At 41.2% G+C, this 25613-nt stretch overlaps 1 protein-coding gene across 1 annotated transcript in view; it reads right to left on the bottom strand.

The window, feature by feature from the left end:
- Positions 1 to 1729: 1729 nt before the first annotated feature.
- LOC308351366 (olfactory receptor 7C2-like) overlaps positions 1730 to 25613 on the bottom strand; it is a gene marked incomplete at both ends in the record, with an annotated part of 88167 nt that continues 64283 nt past the window's right edge. Inside the window, one exon of the mRNA XM_080816928.1 lies at positions 1730 to 2488. Coding sequence (XP_080673054.1) covers positions 1730 to 2488 — 759 coding nt within the window. The remainder of the gene's footprint in view (positions 2489 to 25613) is intronic.

Raw genomic sequence — 25613 nt, 5'->3', positions numbered from 1 at the left:
ATCAACTTAACTAAACTAAAATTAAATTTTAAAAAATTTAAAAATAGAAAAGCAAAAGAAAACACAGGTTCATATATCAAAAAGTTCAGGTTAAAAGGTTATTATGGAATTTGATGTATTGGACATCTCACTGTGATGGTAAATAGGTTAAAATTTATCTATAAAAAAATGAACCGGAATAGTGGGAATGAATTAAAAGTAAGAGTTGTATCTATGAAGTAGTGGTGGTTGTTCACTTGTCTTTTTGGGGGGGGGGGGTAGCTTTCTGGGGGAGGGGCCTGCCACGTGGGTTTTCAGGCAGTGTTCCCTGAGTTAAGTCTTCCCACCCCCATCAAGGGTGGGGGGGCTCTGAGGAAACCGATTTTTCAGGTGTTTGTTCTCTGGATGTTTTTTTGTTCGTTTGTTCATTTGTTTTCTCTTGACTTGACCACTTTTGATGGTTTTTGGAGGTTTAGAGGAAAGCAAACTGCACCCAGACCTCCCTCTGAGAGAAGACTCAGTCTGTTCCCCTCTGGGTGCTCCAGAGCACATAAATTACCCCTGGGCTGCTGGCAGAGCATGTTCCCAGTCACGGTCCCTGGGGACACAGGAACTCCTGCTTGTACCCAAAACCATGACAGCAGTGGCTATCTGAGCAGCTCCAGACCACCAGAAAGGTCCCAAGCAGTGATAGCATGCTGAGATTTTCCCACTGGCCCGGGCTGGGAGTGCTCAGACTTTCTGGGTCCGAGAGTGCCAGGCTGGCACCTGCATGCACCTCTCTCAGGGGAGGGTGTGGGGCATGACTCAGACTCTGGTTGAGTGGCCTGCATGCATGGAGAGTGCAAAAGGCTGTGGTTCTGCCAGCTGGAGCCTACAGGCACCTCTCTCAGGGAGAGGTGTCAGGCGCGACTCAGACTCTGATAGCACGGCGCGGCACGCGTGTGGAGAGTGCAAAACGCTGTGCTTCTGCTGGCTGGCGAGGCTCCCAGCCCCTCACAAGAGCTGCCACCCAGGTGCTCTCAGGCGCACTTGAGGCTCAGGGACCAAGACCCGGTTTCTTCGATGCACTCTTTCTGGCTCAGTGCCAGGAGTGGCTGTCCTGGGTCTGGGGACTTAAGCCCCTGTCCCCAACTGCCCCGATTCCCACAATTTCCCTCCAGGATCCTTTGCTCTTTTTGAGTGCTTTCAACCAGACTCCAAGTTAATGCTGGTCCCCAGTCGCAGGGTACTCTCGTATTGGGGTATTACTTTCCAATGGGTTGCTTCTGGTGGCTCCCTCCCCCTTTTGTTTATCTTCCGATATCAGTCTGATGTTCCCACTCCACTTCACCTGCCCACTGGCGTCTTCTATCCCCGTAGAGATCCAGAATATAATTCTACTCTCAGGCTGATTTCATGGGTGACTGGAGTTCTTTGGTAGGTAATCAGCTCACTTTAGGATACAGGTTGAAACAGCGCCTCCTCCTAGTCCCCCACCATCTTGTCTCCCCTTCCTGAGTTACTTTTTTAAGAAATCCAAACCATTATGAAAGATAACTGAGAAAATACAAGGTTGTATTCACACCAAGTGAAAGTAATTGGTTATAAAGTCAAAAGGAGAACCCAAGATATACCCTAGAGGAAAAATAGAGAAGACAAGGAATACCCAAGGATAGAACTGCTTTAAAATGTGTACACGTAAAGAAAAAATAAAAATTGGATGAAGAAAGCCAGGTTCTCTGGGCCTTCATCTTCTGTGCCCAGCTACTCAAGAGTGTCCTGTAACAAGCCTGATGCTGAGAGGTACCACCCTGCCTAGGAGCCTGCTCAGGGCCCCCTTCATGTCCCTATTCCTCAAGCTATAAATGAAGGGATTCAGCATGGGGGTGACAATGGTATACATCACCGAGGCCACCAGACTCATCATAGAGGATGAAGTTGCTGCAGAACTGAGGTAGACCCCAAAGCCTGTGCCATAAAACAAGGAGACCACTGAGAGGTGAGACCCACACGTAGAAAATGCTTTATATTTGCCCCTGGTTGATGAAATTCTCAGGATGGAGGAGAAAATCTGAGAATAAGAAAAGAGGATCCCAGAGAAAGGAAAAATACCTAGGACAACAGTCACAATATAAACCACTAAATTATTGATGAGGGTGTCAGAACAAGCGAGCTTCAAGACTTCAGGAAGATCACAAAAAAAGTGTGGGATTTCCACGCTTGTGCAGAAGGACAGCCTCAAAAGGGTCAAGGTCTCGAGCAGGGAGCCCATGACACTGATGCACCAAGACCCCAAGGCCAGCAACCCACATAGCTGGGGGTTCATGATGACCGAGTAGTGCAGAGGGTGACAGATGGCCACAAAGCGATCATAGGCCATCGCCGTCAGGAGTAAATTGTCCACACATCCAAACACAAAGAAAAAAAAAGTCTGGCCTAGGCAGCCTGCATAGGTGATAACTTTTCTCTGAGTCTGGATATTCAGCAGCATCTTGGGGACTGTGGTGGAGATGAAACAGATGTCAGCAGAGGACAGGTTGGAGAGGAAGAAGTACATGGGCATGTGGAGGTGGGAGTCTGAGCAGATGGCTAGGATGATGAGCAGGTTCCCAGTGAATGCAACCAGGTATATGCACAAGAACAGCCCAAAGAGCATGAACTGAATCTCTGGTTTTGCTGAAAATCCCAAGAGGAGAAATTCTGAAGCATGTGTTTGATTTCCTGATTCCATGTGGGTGAAATAACTAGCAGGAAAGAGAAAAAAATCAGCATTCAATGACCATCACAGTGACAGCACAGAAATGTGATTGCCTTTAATATCCAGTGAATGAATTAATGAAGTATTACCCTGTTATAATTGTCTCAGTCGGGGAATTTGAAATGCTTCCTCCTGGGGTTCTGCATTCAAAGCTGTTCTGAGCAATGTGCTGGTCCATGGGCCACACTCTGAGTGAGGCAATAGGAGTACAACTACTTTGGAAGTAGGGTTGCATTTCCAGATGAGAGTGGCAGCAGGGGAAGTATGGAAGCATTTCAAATTCCCTAACTGAAGCAATTATAACAGGCTAATATTTTATTAATCCATTTGCTGAATGTCCTACATAACTGATGTTTAAAACAGCCAGTTTTAGGGATGCCTGGTAGACTTACTGAATCAGAATCCATATTGTGACAAGATCCCAGGGGATTCCCCTGCTCAATCACGACTGAGTAGTGCTGGTCTAGAACATCTGTGGCTTCCAGTCCTTCATCTTTTATCTCCTCAATTTTATTTTCCTCTACACCTTCCCTCAAACAACCTTACTTCATATGTAGGTAAAAATAGGAGCTTGCAAGATCCCCTTCAAGGGACGAATGGATAAAGAAGATATGGTCTATATATACAATGGAATATTACACAGCCATCAGAAATAATGAATACCCAACTTTTGTGTCAACATGGATGGGGCTAGAGGAGATTATGCTAAGTGAAATAGGTCAAGCAAAGAAAGTCAATTATCATATGCTTTCACTTACTTGTGGAGCATAGGGAAGGACATGGAGGACATTGGGAGAGGGAAAGGAGGGTGAATTGGGAGAAGTCAGAGGGGGAGATGAAGCATGAGAGACTGTGGACTCTGAAAAACAAACTGAGGGTTTTGTAGGGGAGAGTGGTGAGGGGATGGGTAAGCCTGGGGGTAGATATTAAGGAGGGCATATATTGCATGGAGCAATGGGTGTGGTGCATAAAAAATGAATCTTGGAACACTGAAAATAAAATAAAATTTTGAAAAATTTTTAAAAATGGGAGGTCTACAGTTAGGGAGGTTTTTTTTTAAAGTTTTTTAAATTTCTTTTCAGTGTACCAGAATTCATTGTTTAGGCACCACACCCAGTGCTCCATGCAATACGTGCCCTCCATAATACCTACCACCAGGCTAACACAACTTTCACCCCCCGCCCCTTCAAAACAGTCAGATTGCTTTTCAGAGTCCATAGTCTCTCATGGTTCATCTCCCCCTCCAATTTCCCTCAACTCCCTTCTCCTTTCCATCTCCCCATGTCACTTATTTATGGAGCATAAGAAGTAACATGGAGACTAAGTTTTCTAAGAGTACGAAATTCTACTAAATGTAATTAAGACTGATGGGAATAAAGGAAGCAACTCTGTAGAAATTAAGAAAGATATAAGGAATGGGAATGCACTTTTGTTGACAGTAAAAGAAGGTAATTTTGTCCTAAATGAGACCTGTTGTTTGGAAAGAAATCTGAAGGCAAAGGAAGTTGTAAAAGCTTTGTGATGGATAGGAAAACAATTGGAACATAATTTTATGTGTGGTCAGGACAGACTAAGATTGAAATGAATGGATTTAAAAGTAAATGGGGAGATGGAGAGGAGAAGGGAGTTGAGTTGACTATGGACTCTGAAAAACAACCTGAGGTTTTTGAAGGGGTGGGGGTGGGAGGCTGGGGGAGCCAGGTGGTGGGTATCATGGAGGGCACGCATTGCATGGAGCATTGGGTGTGCTGCAAAAACAATGAATTCTGTTACGCTGAAAAGAAATTTAAAAAAAAAGTAAATTGGTATAAGATTAAAAGTCTGCTTTCTCTCTGTTAAAAGGACTATGTTTTCCTGAAATGCTGGTTTGCTCTTGATAAGAAAATGTAAAGAGTGGTTTTCTCTTTGCCTGCCCAGAAAAACAAGTTTCCATATTCTGTCTTTATAAGGGCTTTAATACCCCTGACCCTATTTAGGCATGTGATTTAAAACTTTCTAAGTTTCTAACAAATTTACCCAAGATTTTTATTGTAAACAAAGTCTCATTGACTGATTAGGCTTGTTTGTTTGGTATGTTACCTTCTAGTATAAGGTCATCATCACTCGATATTCTGGCTATTGAAGCATTGTGTGTCACAGAAATAGCCGAGTTTCCTTGCCAATTACATCATAATGAATTCTCATATCAGATCATTAACAATGTCCGTTTCTGCCTTTTTGTCACTTACAATTGTTCTTATGCTCTTGCAAAGTGAGTTTCATCCTCAAGAAGATTGATAAAAAATGGTTTTTAGGACAAATACAGGTATTCAGTGTCTTTATGATCATAAAATTGAAATGGGTAAGAATTTCCAGAACATGTTGTAATGAGCACTGTGTGTTATATGCAACTAATGAATCATTGAACACCACATCAATGATGGGCTATAAGCTGGCTAATGGAGCATAATAAAAAAAATAAATTAATTAATTTACAAAAGGAATTTCCTGAGGTAACTAAAAGCTGCATTCAGACTAAACAAGAATAGTAACATGGGACTAAATGAACTAAAAAGATGATTGTAGTTTTGTGACTCTTGTTTGAAACATTGCTTATTCTCTAATGTTTCCTATTCCAGATTAAGGAAACTTTCTGGTAAGATATCTATGAATTCCTGAACAATAGTTAGGATTACTTCTTCAGAGGGGGAGATGATGAAGGATAATTGGATAAATGAGGATTTTAGCGGGGAGGAGGGTGAGCGGTTGAGTGAGGCTGGTGGTGGGTATTAAGGAGGGCATGTATTGCATGGAGAACTGGGTGTTATACATAAGCAATGAGTCTTGGGACACTATATCAAAAACTAGTGGTGTGTTGTATGCTGACTAATAACACAATAAGAATTAAAAAAAAATTTTTTAAACCCTCCAATAAGCCCATAAAAACCCCTAGACTTAATAACTCCGGTGGCAACCCCTTTGGGTTCCCTCCCTCCTTGGGAGCTTTGTACTGTCATTTAGCTATTACGAACCTCAAAGGACATCAAAGGATATGACCTTAGAATTTAAAAAACAAAACAAACAAAACAACATCAACAAAAAGATTTGATAGACTGTGCAGACAGCACAAAATAAACAAATATTAAGTCTTTACCAGTCTCAACTCCAACAAAGTCCATAGGTACAGCCTATTAAGACCAAGAAATGCAGAGGACTGGCTTTGTTAATGACAAGGGGAACATCTTTATGGCCCAAAATAATCAATGGTAGGTAATACAGGGTTTACAGCAGGCTATTGGCTTGGGTAAAAAGGTTACAGAGGTGATGGGAAACTTTACTAAGAGAAATTGTCCCTAGATTTGGACTCCCTTGGTCCTTACCAAGTGACAACAGACTGTCTTTTATTGCACAAATTCAAAAGATGACCCTTCAAAACTGAATATCCCTTGCTATCTTGGCTGAAGTTAAAGGAGACCCAGAATTAGATGATTGTCTCCTAATGGGACTCAATGTCTATGAGGCTCTAACCTGTGTCCATGGCTTCCTCCAGACTGGATAGACCACAGTACTCTGGGTTTTTCCTGGATGCACAGATGCATTATTAAAACCATCACCAACCCAGCCACCCTTCCAAATTTAAAACATTGGACGTATTCTTTGTCGCATTGGTATAACCACTTAACATTGACTTTTGTTCCCTCTTTGGGACAGATGATGTTGTTTGGCACTGGAAGCTCTTAATAAGTACATTGTCAAAGCCCTAAATTATACTTAAAATAGTATTTCTCTACTAAAAACTGAAACAACACAACTGTGTATAGCAGTTTTGCAAACATCATGGCATTAAATGTTTTTCTTTTTTTCATTTTTAGTACATATTATTTATTTATTTTATTTAAATTTTAAAACCCTCTCTGCAAAGGGTTTTCTAAATTTTTATTTTTTATTATGTTCACTTAGCCAGCATATAGGCATTAGATGTTTAAACTGCTGCACAAGGTGGAACTTGTGCTAGCATAAAAACAAAATGCTATGTATACGTTCCAGATCATCACAAAAGTATTCCTGGGTTTCTAACTGACAAGAATTCTCAAACTGGTGCTTTAAACAATCCCTCACTTTCCTTTAATGATTGGTTAAAGTTCTAGACTGGATGAGGATTTTTGTCAACAATCAAAGTACTCTTATTTGGGCAACTTTTTTCTTTTGGTTACACTAATCATTTTTTCTGCCTTTTGCCATGTCTCCCCCTTTGGTGCTGAGACTCCTTCATTGCCATAACTTCAAGCCAATAGATGGTCCTTTGCACTGAGGAAGATCCACACATGCAGTGTCCCTTGGATTCAGCTGTCTCTATCTTTGGTAACTCCTAAATCTATATAAGCCCCAACTGACCAATGTTGACCCATAGGTAGGGACATCTCTACACCCCTATTCAGCAGGAAGAAATTACAGAAGATGAGACCTTCCACACCAGCAACCTTAAAGATTCAAGGGCCAGAGTAGCTCAGGGGGGAACAAAGACAGAAGAAAAATTTTGAAATTTTCTTATTACCAACAGCCCACTGACAAGTCCTTGAAAGAGTCAGAATGACATTCCATTGGGGACTCAACTGCCGTGATGCTGACACATTGCTAAGGGCAAAAGGCAATCCTAGCCCAATCACCCCCACACCCCCCAGGATCCTATAAGTGTACTTTAACATACACAAATTTCCTTAGAAATTTTCTTTACCTTTAAAACTCCAAGATACATGTTGGCAATCACCCCCAAAACATAGGACCCACCCATATACATCTGAAGGTTCTCACAGCTAAGGTTTTTATTAGATGGTAATAAAGGACGCAGTTGGCTCCAGGTATAGCCAGTAACCTGGGAAATAATAAGGCAGAAGCCCCCCACATCTATTAGGAGGAGGAACAGTGAGAGAGAGAGAGAGGGTCAGAGTTTCCTTTGCTAGGGAAGGTCTGTTTCCTCCAGAAATGTGGGCTTATTTGGAGGATAATTTTGATAGTTATCATCCTATTTTGATAATTGCTATCCAATATGTCAGGAAGGTTTAGTAATCAGACACATTTGGGGAAACACATTCTGCCCTGTTTCCTGCAGAAGAGATCTATCTGACAGAAACTCCTGAGGCCATGCAGTGTTACAAGAGCTCAGTTCTTTCTTAAGTTTTGCAATCTGAATTGTTTCCAGTGGGTTAAAAGGCATCCAAAGGACGAGTCCTTGGGAACTGAAGAAGAGGCCTACCAAGGCCATGCTCCAACAGAAGTAAAGAAGATCCATTGCCAAATTCCCCCAACTCTCGGTGGTGTCCCATGCAGGATATGTCAGAGGTTCTCTGTGTCAAAAGTGACCATTGGTGTCCCTCAAAGAAAAAACTATTGATCACCATCTAGCCTTACCATGAAGGCATTCCTGCTGAGAAAGCCCCCATAGGAGGGATGCTGCCATCCCTCCCCTTCCCCACTGCATCCTAGGCTAATGATGAGTGCCTGGTGAATGGACTAAAATAATACTGTTCCTGTCTCCCTTTGCCCTGAAGGGTGCAAATTGCCCTGCCATTTTTAACCCATGGAAAATACTAGAAAAGTTTTAAAAGGGTACATTACCCAATTTTGTAGCTTAAGTAGTTAGTAGAGGACATTGACAGAAAACAGTAAAAATAGAAATCAAAGGTTATCTAAGTAACATTCCAACACATGTACTCTTTAGAATCAGCTACCCAGGCAACAGCACCTAGTTGGGTTTTAATTCAATTGGGTACTGGTTTCATCCAACTCCCAGTGAAGGTCTCACAGCCAGAAGTGGCTAGACCAGGGATGTGAAAGGGTTTACATTAGATCAATCAGGAGAACACGTCACACAGCAGTCTTAAGATTGGCAGCCATCCTGGTGACTTAGGTGGCTGTCCTATGCCCAAGACTGACAACTTCATATAAGGAGTTATAGAAAGACAACTTTGTATAAGGAATAAAGAGAGGGCATCAAGTTTCTGGGTCTTATTACCATTCTGGCCAGGGTACTAACTTCCAGCCAAAAGGCAGGCTTTCTCCTCCCCATAGAATAGCCGCAGGCTAGAGGATTGGAGCCTGAGCAATCAACATGAAAGTGTTTCAATAAGATCATACTCCTCGAAGGGCCCCTGAAATGAGAGTAAAGAAAGAAGAGAGAAAGTACTCACCAAGTTTGCACCGTGGCTCAGAGTCCAGATGAAACTCAGGACTCAAGGCCCCAGGTTCAGGCACCATATGATGTAGGAAAGACGTTAGGGTTTGAAGCCAATGGCCAAGAAATCATTCTTGAGATGTCTTGGGTGCAAGAAGGTGATTTTATTAAAGCATGGGGACAAGACACATGAGCAGAAAGGGCTGCCTAAATATCATTTTTAAAACTAAATGAGCACCACAAATTATGCTGATGTTGTATTTGAGCATGCTCTGTTTAAGGTTACAATTCTAAATCCTGCCTATTTCATGACTCTAAGTCAAGGCTTTTCTCGCTCTGCAGGGCTGCCTCAGGCACTGCTTCACATATAAGGGGAAAGGCTAATCCTGGAACCTGAGAGGTGAGCAGACATACAGCAGGGTCAACTACTGCTCCAGGGTCTGAGGGGTCATGCAATGATGCTCTGAGAGGACAAGAAAGAAGAGCTGGAAAGAAGTGAGAAGAAAGAACCCTCTTTACTCATGAAATGTGCAGAATTTGAAATCCATCCTATTGCACTATCACATCAACCTGTTTACCCAGAAGACATGGTTACCAAAATCTTTCCTTCCCTACACACCAATTTTCCAGAGTACTTACTAGACTGTTCTAGCTTCCCCTGATGCCTCACTCAATGGTTCTACAGGTCCTTCCTACCAAGGACAATTGATGTAGAAAGGACAAGAAATGTAGGCCTGGCGCTGGTTCATTGCATTCGGTGGACATCTCAGAGAGGCTTGGAGAGGATTCTCTTAGCCTGTGGTTGATGAGCAGCAGGTGAGTCCGGCAGAGGGAGATTTAGAAGCTGAATTCTCAGAGCTCCTGATTAAATAAATTCCCTCCGTGTTACTCAATTCTCTTCAACTCTCCTGAAGCCTGGGGACCATAAATAAAGGAAAATTTTCTGCCACTTCAGTCCCCATGTGTCCACCTTGGGAGCCAGGTGCATATTCCCTTTCTACCAATTGGTCCATCTCCCTGGAATGGACATTACTCCAATGTATATAACTTCCCATGCAGGCACATCAGAAAGACCATGCTGTGAGCCTGGGAGCTGCTGTGAGTGACAGTCTCCAGTGTCTGTCTCAGAGATATAGCTGTCACCTGACCACATCCACCCCAGCTAAGATCCTCCCTGGAACTTCATCCTGAATTCAATTTTGAACACTTCAGACAGATTCTGAAGAAAATGCATGTATCACTGCATTTGGTGGATGGTAAACTTTTTTGACACAGAGATAGAATTTTCTTTATACATGTTCCCCAAATCCAGTCATTCAGGATTTTCATCTAGGGTAAAGGTATTCACATGTTTAAACACAGATGGGTAAATTTTTCGGCTATATACCCAGGTGGGCTGTTCAGAACACTCCTCTCCAATGGGAAAGGATACTCTCTGTGTTTTTTCATTGTTTTGTTTGAGTAGAATTGACACACAATGTTATATTAATTTCAGGTATAAAACATAGTTATTTGACCAGTTTATGCACTATGCAATGTTCCCCACAAGTGTAGCTACCATCTATCCTGATGCATCACTATTAAAGTATCATTGACTGTATTCTTAATGTTGTGACTTTTATTCTCATGATTGATTCATTCCATAACTGGAAGACTGTTCTTCCCGCTCCCCTATCATCCACTGCGCCCATCCCACACTCCTCCTCTTAAAAACACTTGTTTATTCTCTGTATTTATAAGTCTGATTCTGCTTTTTGCTCATTTTTTAAATTTTTTTAATTTTTATTAACATATACTGTATTATTAGCCCCAGGGGTACAGGTCTGTGAATTGCCAGGTTTACACTTCACAGTACTCACCATAGCACATACCTTCCCCAATGTCCATAACCCATCCACCCTCTCTCTACTCCCCTCCCCCCGGCAACCCTCAGTTTGTTTTGTGAGATTAAGAGTCTCCCTCCTGATCCCATCTTGTTTCTTTTTTTCCTTTCCTACCCCCAAGCCCCCCACGTTGCCTCTCAACTTCCTCATATGAGGGTGATCATATGATAATTGTCTTTCTCTGATTGACTTATTTTGCTATTTGCTCATTTGTTTTTTAGATTCCATTTATGAGTGGAATCATATGGTATTTGGCTTTCTCAGTCTGACTTACTTCACTTAGCATAATATCTTCTAGGCCCATAAATGTTGTCTCCAATGGCATGATTTTATTTCATGACTGAAAAATATTCCTCTGTGTGTGTATGGGTCTGCAACCTATTTTCTTATCCATTTGTCTATGATAGATACTTAGGTTGCTTCCATATCTTAGCTACTGTAAATAATGCAACAGTAAACATAGGGGTGAGTATATTTTTTAAAATTGCTGTTTTTGTTTTCTTTGGAAACAGTAGTGGCATTATTGGATCACATGGTAGTTCCACTTTTAAGCTCCTGAGGAATGTCCATACTGTTTTCCATAGTGGATACACCAGTTTCCAGTCCTACCAATAGTTTGTAAGGGTACCTTTTCCTCCACTTTCTCACCAACAATTGTTGATTCTTCTGGTTTTGATTTTAGCCATTCTGACAGGTGTGAGGTGTTATCTAACTGTGGTTTCCATTTGCATTTCCCTCATGATATTGAACACCTTTTCATATGTCTGTTGGCTATCTGCATGTCTGCAATAAAAAAAAATCTACTCAGTCTCTGCTCATTTTTTATTAGATTAGATGTTTTTTGTTTTTGTTGAGTTGTAGAAGTTCTTTATATATTTTAGATATTAACCTCTTATCAGATATATCATTTACAAATATCTTCTCCCATTAGTAGGTTGTCATTTTGGGTTATTGTTTCCTTAACAGTAGTAAACCTTTACTGGTAGAGTGGCATACATGGAGAATGCATGGAAGAGCCATGCTATTTCCTATACCTTTCCCCATCTGGTGTCATCCCTCCCCTGGGGCAGCATGGCTCAAGAGTGAAATACTCAAGTGGGCCCCATAAACTTGAGCATGCCCAAGCTCGACTCCTGAATCCATCATGTAGCCACTAAGGTTAGACCTGAGGAGAACATAAGGATTCTTGGTAGAGAAGGTCTAAAATTAGTTATCCCTGACTGAAACACTGAAATACGGTCTTAATACTCAAACAGTGGTCCATAGACCAAGACTGATGCCATCAGTATCAACTGGGAAAAAGTTATAATTACAAGATCTCTGAACCTCACCCACAACCTCCCAAATTAGATCTCAATTTGAACAGGATCCTCAAGTGATTCAAACACATGTTAATTGTGGAGAAGCTCTGGTCTAGAAAAGACTTTCTCAACCTCTCTACTGCTGACATCTGTGCTAGATAATTCTTTGTATTGGGGGCCATACTGAACATTGTAGGATATGGGGCAGCATTCTGGGCCTCAACCCACTAGATGCTAGTAGGACATCCCTAGTTATGACAACCAAAGGTTTCTCCATAGTTGTCAAGGGTTGTCTTTAGAGGGGAAAAAAAGCCCCTGTTTGAGAACCATTGACCTAGGTCATGTGAACTGGAAATATCTTGGTGGCTGGCATTCCAAGCAAATCTCTTCCCTCCCTCAGATCATAATTCGGGGTAGCTAATTTCACGCGTCTAAGCCCCACTTTTACAATTGTAGGTTAAGGTTCATTATAGTACACACCTTATGGAGTGGACTTTTATAAAACTGAAAACAAACAATCCACACAGGATTCTCATTTTGGTGTATGGTGCATAAAAAGATCTAAATATCTCATAATTAAAAGATGTATGTAAATGGAGCACTAAATGCCAGCTCTGAATCTGTGTTTTCAGTATGAGTCACCTAATTGATTAGTCAAAATCATCAGGAAGACAAGGGCAGAGTACCCACATCTTCATAGCAAATTAAGGTAACCCTCTCTCTTATTGAAGAGGGGACTAGCAATTTACTAGAGATATCAGGAGATCTTCTCTACCCATGAGTCTTGGCTAAGCAGAACCCTCAGTCATAGATTTGGAGAAAACATTAACTCAAAATCGGGATATACTTCATGGAGGTTAGAACCCTGGAAAGCAGGCAGGATCATGAAGAAGAAATTAATAATAACTGGATTCACCTGACTTTTAATATGGTCTCCTGGGAACAGAGAATTGGCAGGGAAAAACTTTGTTTCTGTCCAGACCCAAGACCCAGGGGGAAATAATCTGCTCAGAAGTTGGAGTAACAATGGAAACAGCCCCTAATGAGCAGACACAGGGGAATATAAATATCTCCTCTGCTGCAGTCCCTTAACATGGTGCATCCCTGAGCAGGAGAGGACATGGTTGTTGCTTTTCGGTTCCTAAGTCTTGCTGGGGGACGAATGCTTTACTCCTTCCTGCTGCCCTGTCTGGGAACAGGGCTTCAATCTCTAGCTTCAACCATTCAGGGAGGAATTCTGACCTCCATACAGAAACTTTCACCTTATAGACCTCACCCAGGTGAATCTCAGAACTCAGCAGGTATTTCAGAGAAGGATCAGAGGAAGTGGAACCTGAGAAACTTTACTTGAGGTCACCAGAGAGGCCAATCAGCCTATCCAGGCACATGTTTGTTTGCTAAATGACTACTAAGTTTTAAAATAATTTACTTAATATATTTTAAAAGAAAGTGTTTGTTGGACTCAGCAATACAGGGACCATTGTTGATGATACGTGGTCAGAATGGAAGTCCAGTGGATGAGACAGAGGAAGGAATGAGGGCCATAAAATGGTTACAGTGAAATCAGAACATAATCAAGGAGTTTGCAGCTAAAGGGAGTAGGAAAACAGAGTATTATGTTTGGAGGTGTGAGCAGCGGAGGGAGAGCATTTTTTAAATTTTTTGGATGGGGTAAATTTAGCTTGTTCTGTATTTATTAGAAGGATACAGACCCATGGAAGTAAATACTACCTTTGTGATGGCTGTTTTTGAGCCATACATTTCACTGCCTTATCTCTCCCATTGCTATTCACTAGGAAAAAATGTACCTAATATGCATGAAGGAATATGCCAAGGAGTATCACTTTGTGACTATTTCATCACCAAGGATGCTGAATATATTTTTGTTTGTTAGCCATTTACTTCAGATATGCAAATCGTTTTCCAAATACATTGTTTTCATGTACTGAGATATATGTGTTTTTGTTGTGTTTGGATCCCATTCTTTCAAGGAAAAAAATGGCATTTTTTTCCACCAGGTTTGATGTTTACCATTTAATCCTTGTATTGTGTAGAGATTATTTAGGGGATGCAGGGAGAGCTTACATATTTTGAGGGATCGAAATGATCAGTTGATGACATTGTGTTCTCCTCATTGCTTTCAAACATTGAAATTCTTCTACATCCTTAATAATAATTGCTTTTTACACATATTGCCACCTTACTGCATTGGTGGCATTCCAATTGTCATCATTTCTACCATTTTATATTCTGGAGTTAGAACATTTTTTTAAATAACAATCACCCCCTGTCATTATGTGAAACATGTTCTTTTGTATTCAACTAAAGATCCCCTGCACCCTTTTCATAAGCATGGTTGAGTTCATTTAGGTTACACACAATAAAATTATAACTTTAGTTACTGCTTCTTGTACTGTGTATTAAAAAGAACATTTCCCTATTTTTTATTCCCAAGCTTTTAACCATTTCATCCTGAAATAGTGACTGATGTTGACATGAAGTTTGGTACTGTATATCATTTCTGTTAAATATTAGTTTTAGATTATTGTTCAGTTTTGTTGAAAACAGTTGTTTGGAACCACCATATTTAACACGATTTTGTTTTCTCTACCATTCTTTCTATTTAATGAATTCTCGTTTTCTTAAAACTTGTTTCTGTACAAATGCACACCTTTGTCAGCAAAAGTCATGAACAAAGCAGGTGAGGCCCTGCTCCTTTGGATCATATGTTATAGTAGAGAACAGGGAAATAAGTGCTTGTATGGCATTGGGTCTTCAAGGATAAATCGTATATAGAAAGTGGGTAGATTGTCATGGAACATGCCAGATTTCAGATAGTATGGCCTGGGAAGGTTTCTGCATTGCAGACAAGGGAACAGGAAATCAGGGCTGGCATGTGTCCTTTGGATTTTGTGTCCAACAAGGATCAAACTCCAAAGCACAAGATAACAAAAGAACAAATGCCACCAAGAAAAGTAAGAGAACAGCCAGCATATAAAAACAAGTATGGTCAAGTAAACAGGTCACAGAGACAGAAATGACACTTAGATCAAGGGCCTGAGGTGAACCCCGTGATGAGGCCAGCAGAGCAGTCAGCATGGACTCTCTGGAGTTTGATGTATTTGTATATGGATATATGTATATATATGTATATATATACATATATGTATATATGTATGTATTTGTATGTAAGTGTTTGATGCAGTATAGACATTTTAACGATGTTTATTCTTCCCATCCAAGAGCATGGAATGGCCTTCCATCTTTTTGTGTCTTCTTCAATTTCTTTTAAGAGTGTTCTGTAGTTCCTTGAGTACAGATCTTTAACCTCTTTGGTTAGGTTTATTCTGAGGTATCCTATGGTTCTTGGTGCTATAGTAAATGGAATCGATTCTCTAATTTGCCTTTCTGTATTTTCATTGTTAGTGTATAAGAAAGCCACTGATTTCTGGACATTGACTTTGTATCCTGCCACATTACTGAATTGCTGTATGAGTTCTAGTATTTTGGGGGTGGAGTCTTTCGGGTTTTCCATATAAAGAATCATGTCATCTGCGAAGAGAGAGAGTTTGACTTCTTCCTCGCCAATTTGGATACCTTTTATTTCTCTTTGTTGTCTGATTGCTGTTGCTAGGACTTCTAATACAATGTTGAACAAGAGTGGTGAGAGTGGGCATCCTTGTCGTGTTCCTGATCTCAATGGGAAGGCTGCAAGCTTTTTCCCATTGAGGATGATATTTGCTGTGGGTTTTTCATAGATAGATTTGATGAAGTTCAGGAATGTTCCCTCTATCCCTATACTTTGAAGTGTTTTAATCAGGAACGGATGCTGGATTTTGTCAAAAGCTTTTTCTGCATCAATTGAGAGGACCATGTGGTTCTTCTCTCTTCTCTTATTGATTTGTTCTATCACATTGATTGATTTGCGAATGTTGAACCATCCTTGTAACCTTGGGATGAATCCCACCTGGTCAGGGTAGATAACCTTTTTAATGTGCTGTTGGATCCTGTTTGCTAGGATCTTGTTGAGAATCTTAGCACCCATATTCATCAGTGATATCGGCCTGAAATTCTCCTTTTTGGTAGGGTCTTTGCCTGGTTTGGGGATCAGGGTAATGCTGGCTTCATTAAAAGAGTCTGGAAGTTTTCCTTCTGCTTCAATTTTTTGAAACAGCTTCAGGAGAATAGGTGTTATTTCTTCTTTGAAAGTTTGATAGAATTCCCCAGGGAATCCGTCAGGTCCTGGGCTCTTGTTTTTTGGGAGGTTTTTGATCACTGCTTCAATCTCGTTACTAGATATCGGTCTATTCAGGTTGTCCATTTCTTCCTGGTTCAATTTTGGGAGTTTATAGTTTTCCAGGAATGCATCCATTTCATCTAGGTTGCTTAGCTTATTGGCATATAACTGTTGATAATTACTTCTGATGATTGTTTCTACTTCCTTGGTGTTAGTTGTGATCTCTCCCTTTTCATTCATAATTTTATTAATTTGGGCCTTCTCTCTTTTCTTTTGGATTAGTGTGGCCAGTGGTTTATCGATCTTATTGATTCTTTCAAAAAACCAGCTTCTAGTTTCGTTGATATGTTCTACTGTATCTCTGGTTTCTACCTCGTTGATCTCTGCTCTCATCTTGATTATTTCCCTTCCTATGTGTGGAGTTGGTTTGATTTGTTGTTGATTCTCTAGTTCTTTAAGGTATAGAGACAGCTGGTGTATTCTGGATTTTTCCATTTTTTTGAGGGAGGCTTGGATGGCTATGTATTTCCCCCTTAGGACCGCCTTTGCTGTACCCCATAGGTTTTGGAGTGAAGTGTCTTCGTTCTCATTGGTTTCCATAAATTGTTTGAGTTCTTCTTTGATCTCCTGGTTGATCCAAGCATTCTTAGGCAAGGTGGTCTTTAGCTTCCAGGTGTTTGAGTTCCTTCCGAACTTTTCCTTGTGATTGAGCTCCAGTTTCAAAGCATTATGATCTGAGAATAGGCAGGGAATAATCTCAGTCTTTTGGTATCGGTTGAGCCCTGATTTGTGACCCAGTATGTGGTCTATTCTGGAGAAGGTTCCATGTGCACTTGAGAAGAATGAGTATTCTGTTGTTTTAGGGTGGAATGTTCTGTATATATCTATGAGGTCCATCTGGTCCAATGTGTCATTCAATGCTCTTATTTCTTTATTGATTTTCTGCTTCGATGATCTGTCTATTTCTGAGAGGCGTGTTAAGATCTCCTACTATTAATGTATTCATATCAATATGACTCTTTATCTTGATTAATAATTTTCTTACGTAATTGGCTGCTCCCATATTGGGGGCATAGATATTTACAATTGTTAGATCCTCTTGGTGGATAGTCCCTTTAAGAATGATGTAGTGTCCTTCTGTATCTCTGACTACCGTCTTTAGTTGAAAACCTAATTTATCTGACATGAGAATCGCTACCCCGGCCTTCTTTTGAGGCCCATTGGCATGAAAGATGCTTCTCCATCCCTTCACTTTCAGTCTGGGTGTATCTTTAGGTTCAAAATGGGTCTCTTGTAGACAACATATGGACGGGTCCTGTCGTTTTATCCAATCTGCAACCCTGTGTCATTTTATGGGCCCATTTAGGCCATTCACATTGAGAGTGATTATTGAGAGATATGTTTTTATTGATATTGTGTTATCTTTGAAGACTTTCTTTCTGTCGATTGTCTCTATATTTCTGTTCAATACTATTCTTAGGGTTTTTTCTCTTTCATAGCACCCCCCTTAATATTTCCTGCAGTGTCAGCTTGGTGGTCGCACACTCTTTTAAGCATTGCCGGTCTTGGAAACTCCTTGTCTCTCCATCCATTTTGAATGTCAGTCTTGCTGGATAAAGTATTCTTGGCTGCATGTTCTTCTCATTGAATGCCCTGAATATACCTTGCCAGCCCTTTCTGGCTTGCCAGGTCTCTGTGGACAGGTCTGACGTTATTCTGATGGGCTTTCCTCTGTACGTAAGGAGCTTCTTTGTCCTAGCGGCTTTCAAGAGATTGTATCTACAATTATGATTCCTCAATTTTACTATGAGGTGCCTGGATGTTTTTTTGGAATTTATAATCTTGGGGGGAGACTGTTCTGCCTCTAGTACATGAACACTGGTTCCATTCGCAAGATTGGGAAAATTTTCATGAAGAACTTGTTCCACTATATCTTCTAGACTTCTTTCTTTCTCCTCCCCTTCAGGGATCCAATAATTCTGACGTTGGAACGTTTCATGGCATCATTTATTTCCCTGATTCTGTTTTCGTGGCTTCTAAGCTGTTTGTCCCAGGCTTCCTACTGATCCTTTCTCTCTATCTGTTTGTCCTCCAGATCACTAATTCTATCTTCTGTCTCAGTTACCCTAGCTTTTAGAGAATTTAGATGAGATTGGAACTCATTGAGAGCATTGTGAACCTCATCCCTGGTGGCCTTCAGCTCTGCCCTAACATTATGAACATCATCCCTGGTGGCTTTCAATTCTGCCATAATCAATTCCATTTCGTCATCCATGGCTTTCTCCAACCTAGCTATTGCCTGCATAACTGTTAGCCTGAATTCTCTTTCTGACATATTGTCTATGTTGATAGCCATTAACTCTGTTGCAGAAGGCCCTTCCTCTGTATTTTTCTTCTGTTGGGGATTCCTCCACCTAGTCATTTTGGTGAGAGATGACTGGACAGATGTAGCTGGATGTATCGACCGTGGTGCAGTCAAGGTGCACCCTGGAACGCTTCTGAGCACTCAGGATTCCCCACCCAAATGAGAGAAAAAAGAAAAGAGAGAGAGAGAGAGAGACAGGAAAAAAAGGGAAGATAAAGGAGAAGGTTCAGCCCAAATGGGCTCCAGGGTAAGATTTATGACGTATACAAACAAAAACAGACAAACAAAAAGACTGATAAAAGTATATGGTGAGAGAAAAAAAATATATATATATAAGCAAAAAAAGTAAGAACCTCGTCAAAAAGAACCTCAAGTATAAGATTTATATACTATCAAGACAAACATAAATACACAGAGACACTGGCAGAAGAAAAAGATGGGAGCGTGGTTATAGATTCTCAGTGTGGGCTAGGAAGGTTATTTTGATTCTTCCTGGATGTATCTTGATATCTTTGTTAAAGGACTCAACTTTCCTAAGATAAAGGGGGATTAAAAATTGGTTTACCTATAGGGGTAGCATTGATTGGAGAAAGGGGGTTACCTTGAAGTTTAACTCTATATGAATATTAGAAAATAAAAATAAAAAAGGAATAAACTGGACTAAACTAAACTAAAATTTTTTAAAAAAATTAAAAAAATAGAAAAGCAAAAGAAAAACACATGTGTATGTATCAGAAAATTCACGTTAGAAGTGTATTATGGAATTTGATATACTGGACATCTCACTGTGATGGTAAATAGGTTAAACAATTATCTATATAGAAAAAAAATGAACCAGAATAGTGGGAATGAGTTAAAAATAAAAGTTGTATCTATGAAGTAGTGGTGGTTGTTCTCTTGTAGTCTTTTTTTTTTTTCTTTCCTGATTTGTTTTCTGGGGGAGGGGGCTGCCACGTGGGTTTTCAGTCAATGATGTTCCCTGAGTTAAGTCCTCTAGCCCCCCTCAAGGGGGTGGGCTCTGAGGAAAACAGATTTTTCAGGCTTTTGTTCTCTGGAGGTTTTTATGTTTGTTCACTTCTTTTCTCTCACCTTCACAGCTTTTGATAGGTTTTGGAGGTTTAGAGGAAAGCAAACTGCACCCCGACCTCCCTCTCAGAGAGAAGCCTCAGTCTGCTCCCCTGCAGGTACTGCCAGCAGCTGGGCCGCTGGCAGAGCAGGTTCTGAGTTGCGGTCCGTGGGAACGCAGGATCTCCTGCTTTTATGCAAAACCACGGCAGCGGCGGCTGTCTGGGCAGCTCCAGACCGCCAGAGAGGTTCCAAGCAGCGATTGCACACTGAGATTTTCCCGCTGGCCGGGCCTGGGACTGCCTGGTCTTTCCAGGTCTAAGAGCACCGGGCTAGCACGCACCTCTCCCAGGGGAGGGTGTGGGGCGCAGGCGTCTCCGGCTCTAGCATGGCGTGGGTCCCAGAACACCTGGCTGGGCGTTCTTGCACCTCTCTCAGGGGAGGGTGGGGCACGCATGCATCCCAGGCAAGGTGCGCGTTCTGCCATCTGGCGTGGCTCCCAGCCCCTCACAGGAGCCAGACTCCACTCGTTCTCGGGCGTGCTGGCAGCTCAGGGACCAAGACCTGGTTTTTCTGCTGCACTCTCTGGCTCAGCGCCAGGGAAGGCTGTTCTGGGTCTGCGGACTTAAGCCCCTGTCCCTAGCTGCCCCGATTCCCACAATTTCCCCCCAAGATCCTTTGCTCTTTTGAGTGCTTTCAACCAGACTCCAAGTTAATGCTGGTCCCCAGATGCAGGGCACTCTCGTATTGGGGTATTATTTTCCAATCGGTCCCCTCTGGTGGCTCCCTCCCCCTTTTGTTTATCTTCCGATATCAGTCCGATGTGTCCACTCCACTTTACCTGCCCACTGGCATCTTCTGCCCCTGTAGAGATCCAGACATGTATAATTCTGATCTCAGGCTGATTTCATGGGTAATCGGAGTTCTTTGGTAGGTAATCATCTCACTTTAGGGTACAGGTTGAAAAGGCGCCTCCTCCTACTTCCCCGCCATCTTGTCTCTCCCCAGGCAAACATTAATTTTAGTAAAGAATTCCTTTTTTAGTCTCAATGAACAAATGACTCACAGTCAGAATTTATATTCTAAAATAAAATTATATTTAAATGTAAATTCACAGGGCACTTGGCTGCTCAGTCAGTGGAGCAACAACTCCTTTTTTTTTTCTTTAAAGATCTTGTTTTTAAGTAAACTGTAAAACAATGTGTAAAATAATCTGTAAAACAATCCTATAATCCTGAGATCAAGAGTCACCTACTCCACCAACTGAGCCAGTCAGGCAACTGGAGCATGCAACTCCTGATCTCAGGGTCTGAGTTGAAGCCCTACACTGAGCATAGAGATTACTTCAAACATAAATAAAAGGGGCGCTTGGATGGCTCAGTATTTAAGGGTCCAGCTCTTGATTTTGGCTGACAGCATGGTATCAGGGAATGGATTTGAACACCATCTCAGGCTCCATGCAGTGAAGAATCTGCTGAAGGATTCTCATTCCTACTTCCTTTGGCCCTCCTCTGTTCAGCATGGGCACTCTCTCTGTGTCTCTTTCTCTCTCCAAAATAATAAATTCATTATAAAAACAAACAAAGAAAGAAAGAAAGAGAGAAAGAAAGAAATTCACATTTAAATACTTGCAATGGGGAATTCACCATTTCCATTCCATTTCAGCAATGGAGCAGAAGCTCCAAATTTACTTTATACTTTTTTCTTCCAGTTAAGGTGGCATTTCAACACAAAGTGCCATTACCCAAGGGTAGAGAAATGAATTAATTGAGAAACCATAATTTGTTTGCTTCGAAACAGTTTTTTTAAAGATTTATTTATTTATTTATTTGAGAGAGATCACAAGTAAGCAGAGAGGCAGGCAGAGAGAGAGGAGGAGGAGGAAGCAGGCTCCCCTCTAAGCAGAAAGCCCGATACGGGGCTCAATTCCAGGACCCCGGGATCATGACCTGAGCTGAAGGCAGAGGCTTTAACCCACGGAGCCATCCAGGTGCCCCCAAAACAGTTTTATTGGATAAATGTCTATTACATTCTTATTTCTGCTCTAACAAATTACCACACTAGAGACTTCAAAACGCAAATTTATGCTCTTACTGTTATGGAAGTCAGAAGCCTGAAATAAGTGTCAGTGGGCTAAAATCAAGATATCTGCAGGGCCTGTTTCCTTCTGGGTGCTACAGGAGAGACTCTTTTCTTTCCTACTGTTTCTAGTGACAGTAGGCATTCTTTGGCTCACTGCCCTTTCTCCAACTTCAAGGCCAGCGACATGGCATCTTCCATCTCTTTCTGAAACAACTATTCTTCCTTCCTCTCCCGAATTCAGAGGACTCTGAGGGTTATGTTAGTTCCACCAGCATAATCTTGGCCAATCTTAGTTTAAGCTGAGCTGCCTAGCAGCCTTATTCCACTTGGGACCTTAACCTTCCTCTTCCTATAAAAAATAACATATTTAATTTTCTAGGTACTAGAACGTAGATCACTTAACACTGTGTGTTGTACACAACTAATGAATCTTTGAACACTACACCAAAAACTAATGATGTGCTATAAGTTGCTTAACTGAACATAATCTTTAAAAAAAGTGTCAAAAGCAAAAACTAATGAAGAGTTTCTTATTCTACCTACTAGAAAGTCTTTTCCGAAAGTTTTTTTTTTCAGTGCCATTGAAGGGTTCTAATAAACAGAACTTATCACAGCCCCTAGAATGACTGAATACACTAGTTATTCAAAATTTTATGCAAACAAGATTCTTTTGTGAGGAAGATATACCTGCACCTTACTCTATCACAGGATCACAGCCTTGCTTCTCAAAGAGTGGCCCACAGACCACGCCCTGACAGCACCAACATCAGCCAGGAACTTGTTAGAAATGATGAACTCCTGGGCCCACCAGCAGCTGCTAATCGGCCTTTAAGCTAGAATCCTAGGTGATTCCTATGCACTTTGAAGTTGGAGAAGTGCTGGTCTAGAGTATATTTTCTCACATTCTCAATCTGAACTTTGAGGCAGGGTCCTTATTTGTGTTGGGAGTTGTTCTGCTCATTGGAAGTGTTTAGCAGCATACCTCAGACATTTCCAGATATGCCCAGGGGAAAAACACACTTCTGCTTGCGACCACTGGCACAGAGTTTGAAAACTGGGAGCATCCTGAGAGGAGGTAATCAACACCCATCCTTTTCTGCAATGATAACTTTGAGAAGATCACTAAATTCTTCAAGCTCCATGTCTCCATGGGGAATGGAGTTCACACTAGTGCTTTCTCACAGAATGGCTTTTATAAAAATTAAATCAGGCAACACCTATATGGTGTTAACTCAGATTATATTGCAGAGAAAGTTCTAAATATATCCCTTAAAATTAACAAACATTTTATAGTGACATTCTAAGTCATAGTCTGAACTTTTGATAGAAGTGTGAAATTCCTAATTTTTTTTTTTTTGGTGATGGAATGGATTTTTTTTAATTAATTTCCTTTCAGCCTAACAGAAATCAGTGCTCCATGCAGTCTGTGCCCGCCCTAAAACCCACCACCTGGCTCCCCCAACCTCGCACCCCCAGCCCCTTCAAAACCCTCAGATTGTTTTTCAGAGTCCATAGTCTCTCATGGTTCATCTCCTCTTCCAATTTCCCTCATCTCCCTTCTCCTCTCCATCTCCCTATGTCCTCCTTGTTATTTGTTATGCTCCACAAATAAGTGAAACCATATGATAATTGACTCTTTCTGCTTGACTTATTTCACTCAGCATAATCTCCTCCAGTCCCGTCCATGCCTAATTGTTTTGGCAAAACTGTCAGGAAGCCAAGAAGTGTAGAGTCCAGGATTTTATATGAAAGGAACAAAATTTCATCTTTGTTGAAAAAGGGAAAAGTAATGCTCTAGAGATATCAGGAGTTGTGTCTCCACCATAAGGAAGTCAATGTTTTGAAGGACCCAAGGGACCTAATCAAGACTCACTCCCCAAGCTTAAACAGGAGAAAATTCTCATTCAGGAGTGGAATAAGGTGTTGGGAGTTAGATCTCTGAAAGGCAGAAGAAGTCATAGAAAAAAGTAAGAAAAACTGACTTCACCTGGTTTATCACCCAGTCTCCTAGGAAAAAAATTCAACAAGAAAAATGTCCTCTGTGTCAAACTGGTGTCCCTCAGGGAAATCATGTGCCTAAAGGTGGGAGTAAAAAGAGGGAAATGTGCCTAATGATCAGACCAAAGTAGCTGTAAATGCTTCCCCTGCTGCAGTCGCACAGCACAGACAACCTCAAACTGGATAAGACCTGGGCATTTCTTGTGCAGTCCTAAGTCTGCATGGGGCACTGACGTTTGACCCATTCCTGCTCTCTTGTCTGGGGACAGAGCTTCATCTTCCACCATCTACCAACCAGACAGGTATTTTGATTTCCATGTAGAGACCTTCCTCACAGAGACCGCATCTGGATAAGTTTTACCACCCAGTAGGGACTGAAGGAGAAGGTCAGGAGAATGAAAGTCAAAAGCATGTACCTGAGGTCACCTGAGGGCCAATCCAGCCTAGCCCAGAGCTGAGAGTTTGCTGTGGCTGTTTGCTGGCATGATTAAGAAATTCACTGATTGATTCATTAATGTATTTGTGATGCTAGAAATAGAAGTTAATGTTGAACTCAGAAATACAAGGTTCAACATTAACAACTAAATCGTAATAGTGGAAACCCAATACGACAAGGGATGGGAAGCATAAAATAGGACACGAGACCAAGGATATTTTCAGGTAACTGTGGTAGAAAATTCAAGTCATAGCTGTGGAGGGACATACAGTGAAGTGAGGATATGTCTTTTCATTTTTAAGTTGGGACATAGTAGACTACATTTCTGCACTAAGGAGAAAATTCCTGACAAAAGAATTCTTGCTGGTACATCTCTGCAAGAGCAGTACATGAAGCATACTGTACCTCTTCTCTCTTGAGTATTCAAGTGAAAATTTTTACATGTATTATGTGAAAAGGAGTATGCTAGTGAGCTTTCTTTATAATTATCCCATTACTTGAGAGCCTGAATATAGTCTGGCTTAGCTAGCCACTCACTTTCTTCATAGAAAATTGTCTGTGGGAGTCCATGGTGTTTCCAGTGGGATCAGAGTGGTTTTATTCCTGTTTTTTATTACATTCTTTTTTTATTACTGTGTTCTGTTTTTCATCATACAGTACATCATTAGTTTTTGATGTGGTGTTCCATGATTCATTGTTTGCTTATAACACCCAGGGCTCTGTGCAATACATGCCATCCTTAATTGCTCTTGATTTCACCAATTTAGATACTTGCCATTTTGCTTGTTTATGTGTGTGTAGATGTATTTGTGCAGAATGTGTGAGAGTCTGTAAGTTTTGTGTGGTAAAGTCTGTGAGTTAATCATAGTATATTTCCTCCATTGCTTTTTCTAGGGTTTTCTCCCCCTCAAAAGAATTGATCTATCATCTTAGTATTATTCACTTGTGGATACCTGCTGTCCAAAAAATGAAAGTGAATGTCCTTTTTCATACTTACTGCTCCCAAATATTGCTATATACATATTTCTGACCAGTGTTCATGTTCATAATTAGTTTCAGAGGTGAAATTTAGTGAGTCACCAGTTGCCTAAAACACCCAGTGCAGGGGTGTCTGAGTGGCTCAGTTGGCAAAATCTGCCTTCAGCTTAAGTCATGATCTCAGGGTTGTGGGATAAAGTCCCATGTCCACTCAGCAGGGGAGTCTGCTTCTCCCTCCCCCTCTCCCTCTGCCCCTGCTCATGTGCTTCCCTTCGCTCACACTCTCTCTCAAATAAATAAGATTTTTAAAAAAATATTTTACCACCCAGTGCACATTACATCATGCGCCTTCCTTAATGTCAATCACCCAATTACCCTATCTCCCATCTACCTCCCCT

Source organism: Martes martes (assembly GCF_963455335.1).
Source record: "Martes martes genome assembly, chromosome: 1".
Taxonomy (NCBI): domain Eukaryota; kingdom Metazoa; phylum Chordata; class Mammalia; order Carnivora; family Mustelidae; genus Martes; species Martes martes.
Note: the sequence above shows the minus strand (reverse complement) of the source record. Positions and strands in the feature narration are given on the sequence as shown.